This window comes from Chiloscyllium plagiosum, chromosome 9 (genome assembly GCF_004010195.1).
Source record: "Chiloscyllium plagiosum isolate BGI_BamShark_2017 chromosome 9, ASM401019v2, whole genome shotgun sequence".
NCBI classification, from domain to species: domain Eukaryota; kingdom Metazoa; phylum Chordata; class Chondrichthyes; order Orectolobiformes; family Hemiscylliidae; genus Chiloscyllium; species Chiloscyllium plagiosum.
The window spans coordinates 45,015,843-45,025,954 of record NC_057718.1 but is presented as its reverse complement, the minus strand read 5'-3'; the positions used below and the strand labels follow the sequence as shown (position 1 = coordinate 45,025,954).

The following is a 10,112-nucleotide window of genomic DNA, read 5'->3' as shown; positions in this document are numbered from 1 at the left end:
CCTGGCTTGTCCTTACCACTCTTCTTAAACAGTGGCACCACGTTTGCCAACCTCTAGTCTTCCGGCACCTCACCTGTGACTATCAATGATACACATATCTCAGCAAGAAGCCCAGCAATCACTTCTCTAGCTTCCCACAGAGTTCTTGGGTACACCTGATCAGGTCCTGGGGATTTATCTACCTTTACCCATTTCAAGACATCCAGCACTTCCTCCTCTGTAATCTGGACACTTTGCAAGGTGTCACCATCTATTTCCCTACAATCTATCCTCTTAAAGTCTGCCATTGCATCTTTGTTAACATTTCCCTAAACTTAATTTGTCAGTTCACTGTAGTTACCTCTACTTTCAGGCCTTCTTAATTGTTTTTATTTATGTTTAAATACTACTCTTGGACCCACTCGACTGTCCTTCAAAATGAATGTAAATTTTAATGGGTACTGCCATTTAGGGATGCTTTTACCGTGATGAATTAATAATTCTATATCATTGCAAAATACCAGGATACTATAGGTTGCTCTCTGATTGGATCTAGAACATGTTCTTCCAAGAAAGTATCACAAACACATTCTATGAACTCTTCATTTACCTACAATCTATATGCAGATTAAAATGCACGTTGATATTGCCATATCTTTCTGACAAGGTTCCATTGTTTGATTCCTATATTATCAGCCTTACCATGTGATTACTGATAGAGGGGCCTGTATACCACTCCCGTAAGTGACTTCTTCCTAATATCATTTCTAATCTCTACCAAAACTACATCTACATCTCAGTTTCCTGAACTTAGGTCATCGCTCTCTATTGTGCTCAAACCATAATTAATTAACTGAGTTTCTCCTCCACCTTTTCCTTTCCTTCCTGTCCTTTAATATTCATGTCCCAATACATGTTATCCTGCAGTCATGCATGAATAATTTGCCGATTTCTGTTGGTTAGTTAAGAATGCAACCAGGAGTTCCAGTCCTACAGCTGGATAATGGTGTAGTGGAATTAGAGGAGGATGCAATGGTTAACTATTTCAAAAGCCTCAAATATACTGGGAAGGACATATAGTTTACGTGTGTTGGGGGGCGGGGGGTGGGGGAATGATGGGTAGTGTTGAAAGATTTGCTTTTTTTGAGGAGAATGGGAACGCAGCAGATTTGAAAAAGACCAGGAAAATACATTAAGAAAGAGAATTATTAATACTATCAGCTAACATGAAGGCCAAGTAGGGAAATAAGTGGTAAACAGTTTCGTGGAAATAAGATCTAAAGAGCAGGAAATTAGTTCTCAAAAACCTAAGTTAATGCAATATTGCATACATCATGTGTATCCCGTCAGTTTATAGTCCAGCACAATTTCTGCAGTTCTTTTAAATTTCACATCATAACTAAATTGGGAAATTTGTGTGCAATACCAAAAGGAGGAAGATATAATATTTTGGTCACAACATTAGAACAGAGGGCAAATAGAGGCATCTATCTACCTGGTAGAAAGGAATCAGAGGAGAAAATGGATGACATACATAATGAACTGGATGCATCGGATGTATGCAAAACTTGTAACAGCAGTACAAGACAGACAGAACTGCAGATCCATGGTGACCAACACTGTAGGAAGACAATGACTCCAACAAATGAACAAAGCATCAAATTACTGTCTTTTTTGCACATCTTCAGTTGTATCTTGATGTTATGCTACCTAACACATTCCATTAAATACATAAATGTATTTGTAATGTTTTCTTAGTTCTTGGTTACACCAGCAGATGTGGCACACCACTACAGAGAAAACTATACATCTCATTTGCACTGGCTGCAATTTGGAAATTGCACCTCTGTTGATGTTGAGTGGTAAATTACCTTTTTAATTCCATTGTAAACAGTTTTCAGACATTAGTCAAGTCTAATAACCAAAAGACAAAATCAACACGCTCATAGCTTGGTAGTGTGAATGCACTGATTAACTAAAGGAGCAAAGTCATGATGAGTAGCACATTTGCAACTGCAGGAATACTTAAGGAGTAATTTTATTCCACAAACAGATTCTGTAGGTGGAAATGTAATCAATTCTTGAAACAGGGATTCTCAAATGGATTCTAAACATGGAGACCCCAACTAATTTCAAAAGAAACAATACAACACATCTGGGTGAATTTATGTTTGGTAATGTTTTATTCAAATATAAGGTAACTCACTTCCCTTGAATATGGTTAAGTTCACCTGTTGCCCACCATTAGCCTTAGTAATTGAAAGTTTGTCTTCTTGCTGTTCTCAGAGTTGCTTCATGTATGCTGCACTCCAAGGTGAGACAGTTAGCCCACTCTGTGCTGTACCTGTGGCAGATTCCAGCTTACTATGAAGCCAACCTCTGACAGTCACTCATTTGGGTGCTACTTGACTATTTCACAAACCCTCAGAACATTGGAACAGGAGTGAAACATATGGCCTGTCAAGTCTTCTCTTACTTCAATTTTCTTGCTATAGCCCCACATCACTTGATTCCTAGACAGTAAAATTTGTTGGCAAGTCTCCATCTGCCTCAATTTGAAAAACATTGTCTTAAACAACTATAGCATTAGAATCATTTAAAACCCTCAATAGCATGATCCAGAGAGGAAGACTGAATTTCAAAGGCTTTGAAGACAGTCATCACGATTCAACACATCATCAAAATTTGACCAAGAACCCATCAAGATTGTGCGGACAATCATGGTTCCCATGTTAAACAAAGTCTCATGCAGGTTTCCACCAAGATCCATTTGCCAAATCCTTTAGCACTGAAGAACTAACAACTGCAGCAGAGCTGGGTTGTATTGTAAAATCCCTAATCAAGAACCTGCGCACAGGTGACATGTACATGCAGGTTGTTGGGTACCTGCCCGAGGATTAAAATCAATGTTAACATCTACAAAAAACATGAATCTTGCAGAGTAACTGGTCTTAGTCAGTCCCTTCCATACTTCGTTCAACTATGCCAAGCATTACTGCATCTTGTTCTGATAAGTCAAAACCTTATGTAGTTATTGCTGAGTGCAATGGATACATCAATGACTGGACAAATTCCAAGCAATACTACTGAAGACCTGTGCTCCATAACTAGCTGCACTCCAAGCCAAGGTGTTCCAGTATAGCAACAAAACTGGCACTTGCATGTCAATGTTTAAATTTGTCCCCTTCATTCTGAACACAAGCACAGTAGAAACCTAACACAGAAAATTACTGTAATCTACCAATCTACTACTTCAATTAATCAATAAATTAATACAAAGTATCAGTGCTTTAAGGTGGTGCCTACTAACTAATAACTGACCTTCACACAAACCTCATGGTGATGTCCCACTGTTATGATTGCAGAACAAACCCTGTATTAAAAGTGCTATTGGGTAATGAGTACCTTCACAGGGCTTTATGGTGCAGTGATAGCATCTCTCTACCTCTGAGCCATGAGGCCCAAATTCCAACTGCCCTAGCGGTGTGTAATAACATCTCTGACCAGGTTGATTAGGCGAGTATCTGAGTATCTTCACCCCTGTGCATGGAATCCAAAATTGTGGCAGGCTAACACAACCAAAGCCAGGCTGTACTTGAAGGGGCGATGCATTGGGGATTACGTAGGTGTTGGAGGACGTTTTATAATCCAATCTAATCTCGGAAATGACACAATACTGGAGATAGATGACTCCAAATACTTCTATTAGTCAGAGAGACAGAAGAGGAGAGATGCTACCACTGCACCATAAAGCCCTGTGAAGGTACTCATTACCCAAAAGCATTAACTGCAGGGGACCTGTAGCTGACCAGAATTCCCTGGAACTTAAAAGGAGTCAAACCTCAAAGAGCTAGGTGCAAGATTGCAAAAACATTCAATGCCTTCAGTCAAGTGGTGAATGTCAATGAAAACAATCTTCCACTGACATATTTCAGCAACTGCAACACACTCTCTGACTCAAAATACTCCAGTTCCCTGCATTCACTTCTCAACAATCTTTATCAATCGGGATTCATACCTAACATCCATTGCTTTATCTCTCCCTTGCACATTTTGTACTGGTCAATCATGAGAAGTATGTTATCCAAACACATTGCATCACACTCACTTTTACACTCCCTTATCTCCTGCAGGATAATCAGAAGAAGCAGGCGCTAAGCAATGGAAGTTAGGCTTGGCTGCAAATTATGGAGGAGAACCTTCTAGATCTGGTGCCAAAATTAATTGGACAAGAAATAAGAGCCACTTGGATGTTCATCCTACCAATAATTTTTGAAACGTTTTAAAAAAAACAATCTGTAAATAGCTAAGCACTCAATTAAATAACAGCATATTTATTTTCTGCTTTACAAAATTGCCTCTAAATTTTCTTATGTTACTGTTATAAACCAGTTTTCTTTCAGGCCATATATTCTTATACTTGCAGATTAACACTACAGCTTTTTCCTTGGATCACAAAAAAAAAATTCTCCCCCCGATGCTAGATTATGCATTTGTGTAGAAGAGATCTCTGGAACAATCTGAGAAGACTTGCCAGATAACAGCAGAAAACTATTTTTTGTCAGCTAACACTTAATTGTGAGAATGAAATCAAAAACACTGTCCATCAGTATCAAACTCTGACAGCTGCCTTATATGCTGATGTCACTGTGCACACAATAATTACTGCATGGATCATCAAACATGAACTGTAGTTTACCTCATTAAGATGGTATTTGCTTCTTTCAACGTGTATTTGAAAAATGTTTTCCAGGATCCTGCAAAAGATGTAGAAACAAATTAAGCAGAATAAGTTTGTTGTTTAATTAGGTTGACAACGTCCTTTATGTGTCAAAATATTTAAATAATATTAGTTGTACAAAGTTTGAGAAGGCTATTAAAGTTACACTTTACAACTCTCCCAGAGCTCAGCAAGCAAATTGAAAGCTTTATATTCATGGAATCACAGAGAAAAGACAGGTTCCAAATTCAATCTCCGGTCTACATTTTAATTGGGGTATGAGAAGGTGTACTACAATTGGACTTGACTGGACTTTCCAATCTTGACTACTGTATAGCCAAGGGAAGCATCTGAGGAGCAGGAATGTTGGCGTTTTGGGTTGGGGTCCTTCATCAGGAACAAGGCCTCATTCCTGATGAAGGGCTGTGGCCCAAAATGTCGACTTTCCTGCTCCTCAGATGCTGCCTGACCTGCTGTGCTTTTCCAGCACCACACTGTCAATGCTGATCTCCAACATCTGCAGACCTCACTGTCTCCTAGTTGATTTCAACCTTACTGTGAAACCGCTTCCAAGGATGCCTACCTTGAAGAAGTTCTCTTCCTCCCTCTACAAAGATCTCAGTGAGTCCCTCTCTCACAGTACTGCCCAAGTCCTCTCCTCTGCCCTGAAGCTCTTCAGCCACGTCCTCAAGCAGGTTCGCTACCACAGCCACACCTCCTTCCTCACCACCTGCCTACGGAACCATCTGATCCCACATGGACTCTGGACCACATTCAGGCCAACCCAGTTTGGACACACTACATATCTGAAACCTTCAACAACGATTCTCTTTCTGGATCCTCCGCTTCATGCTATCAGCCATGCGCCACCATCTACTCTACCTGCAGTCAGTCCTGCCCCAGCTCAGAGCCTTACTTTCCCAGAACTGCAGCAGACCTCTATATTTCTACATTCTGAGGAGGATACATGCACTCGACAAATGGTATTTATCTACTGCATCGGACAGGCCTCATTTCTGATGAAGGGCTCTGGCCCGAAACATTGATTGTCCTGCTCCTCGGATGCTGCCTGACCTGCTGTGTTTTTCCAGCAACACACTCTCAACTCTGATCTCCAGCATCTGCAGACCTCACTGTCTCCTACTGTATAGCCAAATATGCGTTTGATGATCATTAGTCTGTGAATGGTTCTAATGATATGCATAAGGGCATTAGATTTATGCTACTTGAGAGCTACCAACACAACTTCAGTCACAAGATATCTATGTACTCTAATGAAGTGTAAACATATCCATTGATAATAGTGATGCTCCTCCATTGGTTGCCCATCAACCCTGAACTTCCAGGCTTACTCATAAAAAATGATCCCTCGGTGAAGTGCCGGATAGGTTGAAATAGTACATGAAATGACATTTCATTCTCCCAGGAAATCAATGAACAGAAAGAAAAATTAGGTAAGATTGTCAATATAATTTCACCCATCAAAATTAATATTACCAACGACAGAAATGGTACTGTTCAATAAGAATAAGCAGGATTTTGGAAACACATGATTATTTTCTCTCATCCAGGAGCTGCCCATTGGAAATCTAAAGATGTTGGGTACAAACATATGTGCTCTGTGCCATTTTGTTCTTGATAGATGAGATCCTGTGCCTTCAATGTGAAAATTATGACCTGTTACGAACCTGCATCAGACTGCCTGATTTATTTTACAATAAACTTTTAATTGCGAAACAGACAATGTGTGAGATCAAGGGAGCTTGTTAAAAGAATAAGGCCTCAAGATACTTCACAGTTTTGAACAAGCACTAACTTTCCTATACAAGTTTAGAACAGGAAGACAGTCTGCAATACATTTACAACTTATCTCGAACAGCTGGCATTTATATGTGGTGAATATGAGTAAATAGATATAATCAACCAAAGAGAATCCATATCAAATAGCAAATGTGATCAATATAGATCCCACAGAATTCCCCGCACATCTCCCCAGATGCTAAGGCCATTAAACATTAAATCTCATTAAACTTCACAAGGGATTACAATTCTTCACTTCTGCTGATTTGGTCTTGAAACTCTCTCTCAACAACCATTCTGTCATGAATTTGTCAACGATTCCTTCTGTTCTGATTGATCACCTTCCTTTCCTGGTTATAGGCTGCCTGAATTCTGAACTGCACCCCATCATTTATTCACAAACATAACTGGAGCTGCTTATCCATAGAAAGCTTCACAAAGCCCATCAAATCCCTAAAGCTTCACCCAGTCAGCCAAGCCCTTGTTTTTTTCCCACATTTGAATCCTGCATCAAGCAAATATTGCTGGTCAGCTTTTCAGCCATGAATCTCTCAGCTACACTGAATTATTAATGCTGACAGGCTTCATTTGAGTCCCTCACTGCTTCTCCAACACAAAGCCTGCAACCTCCTATATCCTGATCTCATTAGGACCTCTTCTCAGTCCTGACTCCAACACTGAGCTGCCTCCTAATTTATATAACTCCTTCCCAAATTCATTCCAACAGCACAGAACCATTCAACTTCTTTTGGTTCCTAAGTTGAGTAACTTGCACAGAATCTGTGTAATTCAGCTGCCTTTCCAACAGTAAAACTACTGCAGCACCCCTAAATGTAGAGTTTACCTCCATCTCCATCTAGAACAATCACTGCCTATCCCCTTTGAACTCCTGTTCCGTGATGCTCAAACTGTCCTGAGCAACCTATGGAAAACCTTGCAACTGGCTCCTATTTGCTGGGTAGAATGTTACTACCTAGTATTTCTTGGAATTGTCTGTTTCATAAATGTTACCAGTTATAGATAGCTGGCTGCTCAGCACACAGATTTAGAGAAATAGTGAATTTCATCTATTTATTATTATCAATCACTTCTCCATGCACCCAAAATTGCCACATTTGTTCTTAATTTGTGAGATCCTGTAGCTTCAACATGAAAGTTGTCGCCACAAAACTAATTTACAGTTAATAAATACACTTATAAAGTCACAAAACTCTGGGAAATCTATTTCCTTTAACTTACCTGTTAGAATGGTAACCTCTGCACAATATATCATCCGTTACTTCTTTGAGAAATCGTAAATATTTCATCTCATCTTCCCTGGAGAAACATGATATAAAATACTAGTATTATCATTCTGCACAAAATGGTTGATTTATTCACTCATGAAATTGAGGCCATTGCTGGCTGGGCGAGCAGTTATTGCTTCTCCCTAGTTGCCATTGAGAAGGTGATAGTGAGCAGCTTCCTTCAACTGCTGCAGTCCACAATCTGTAGGGAGATCCACAGTGCCCTTTTCTGTGAACTCCAGGATTTTGGCCTGAAGGAATAGCAATATATTTCTAAGTCAGGATGGTAAATGTCTTTCAAAGGAACTGCTGCCCTTGTCATTCAAAATGGGAGTGATGATGGGTTTTGAAGGTACTGTCTAAAGATGTTTGGTGCATTTCTACAATGCATACTGGAGAAAGCACACACCACTGCTACTCAGTGTTAGTAAGGGAGGGCTTGGATGCTTGTGGATGTGGTGCCAATCAAATGGGCCGCTTTGTCCTAGATGGTGTCAAGCTTCTTGAGTGTTGTTGGAGCTGCACTCATTCAAGCAAGTGAAGTATACCACCACATTCCTGACTTGTGTCTTGTAAATAGTTGACAGGCTGTGGGGAGTCAGGGGATAAATTACTCGCGATAGGATTCTCAGCCTCTACCGTGCTCTTGTTGTCACTGTATTAATGTAGCACATCCACTTCAGTCTCTTGCCAATAGTTAATAGTAGGGATTCAGTGATAACAATGCCATCAAAAATCAAGGAGCAATGGTTTCATTGTCTCTTATTGGACATGGTCATTGCCTGGTATTTGTATGGCGTGAATGTTACTTACTTATGTTTCAGTCCAAGCCTCGATATTGTGCAGGTCTTGCTGCATTTGGCTAGGGTTTGCTTCAATATCTGAGGATTCGTGAATTGTGCTGCACATTGTGCAGTCATCAGCAAACATCCCTACCTCTGACCTTATGATGGACAGAAGGTCATTGATAAAGCAGCTAAAGATGGTTGAAATTAGGAGACTATTCCGAGGAACACCTGCAGGCGTGGTCTGGAGCTAAGGTGACTGATTTCTAAAAGCCATAACAATCTTCCTTTGTGCCAGGTTGGATTCCAGCCAAAAGAGAATTTTCTCCCAATACCCATTGATCGCAGTTTTTCTCGGGCTCCTTGATGAGGAGTTTCTTGGGGAGCCTTCTTCTCCAGTGCAGAGCTGTTTAATTGTCCACTACCATTCACAACAGGATATTGCAGGTCTGCAGAACTTCAATATGATCCATTGGTTGTGGAATCACTTAGCTCCATATACCACTTATTGCTTATCCTGTTTGGCGTGCAAGTAGTCCTGTTTGATAGCTTCACCAGGTTGACACCTCATTTTTAAGTATACCTCATTTTTAAGCTGCTCCTGGCATGCTGTCCACTGAACCAGGTTGATCCCCTGGCTAGATGGTAATGGTTGAGTGGGGAATATGCTGGGCCATGAGGTTACAGATTGAATTGGAGTATGACTCTGCTGCTGCTGATGGCCCACAGTACCTCATGGATGGCCAGTCTTGAGTTGCTAAATCTGTTAGAAGTCAGTTCCATTTAGCATGTTGATAGTGCGGTACAACACTTTGCAAGGTACTCTCAATGTGAAGGCATGTCTTTGTCTCCACAAGGATTGTGCAGTGGTCACTCTTACCTTAGTCTTACTCATGGCAGATTGGTGCAGTTTGTTTGTTTGCTGGTTCCCTCACCAACTAGCGCAGATCTAGTCTAGCAGTAATTTCCTTTAGCACCTAACCACCTTGGTCAGTACTGCTGCTGTCAAGCCGCTCTTGGTGGTGGACATTGAAATTTCCCACGTAGTGTATATTTTGTAGCACAAACACCCTCAGTGCCTCCTCAAAGTGTCATTCAACATGGAGGTGTACTGATTCATCAGCTGAGGGAGGATGGTAGGTGGTAGTCAGCAGGAGGCTTCCTTGCCCAGGTTTTACCTGATGCCATGAGATTTCATGACATTAGGAGTCAATGTTCAGGATTTCCAGGGTAACTCCCACTGGACTGTATATCACTGTGCCACCATCTCTGCTGGGTCTGCCCTGCTAGTGGGAAAGGATATATCCAGGGATGGGTATGGTAGTGGTAAAAACAATGACTGCAGATGCGTGCAGCCCTCCAATCCCTCTGCTCTAATCCCAACCTCACCATCAAGCCAGCGGAAAAAGGGGGCGCAGTGGTAGTCTGGTGCACTGACCTCTACACCGCTGAAGCCAAACGCCAACTCGAGGACATCTCTTCCTACTGCCCACTCGACCATGACCCCATCCCCCATCACCAAACCATCATCTCCCAGACCAT

General features: G+C 41.0%; 1 protein-coding gene across 2 annotated transcripts in view; it reads right to left on the bottom strand.

Annotated features, from left to right (window-relative positions):
- The window catches only part of LOC122552827 (spermatogenesis-associated protein 7 homolog), a 107,196-nt gene that overhangs the window by 78,821 nt on the left and 18,263 nt on the right, over positions 1–10,112 (bottom strand). For both annotated transcript variants that reach the window (XM_043695810.1, XM_043695811.1), the window contains exons 4-5: positions 7,739–7,816; positions 4,679–4,736 (exon numbers count right to left, since the gene is read on the bottom strand). In XM_043695810.1, coding sequence (XP_043551745.1) covers positions 4,679–4,736; positions 7,739–7,816 — 136 coding nt within the window. The remainder of the gene's footprint in view (positions 1–4,678; positions 4,737–7,738; positions 7,817–10,112) is intronic.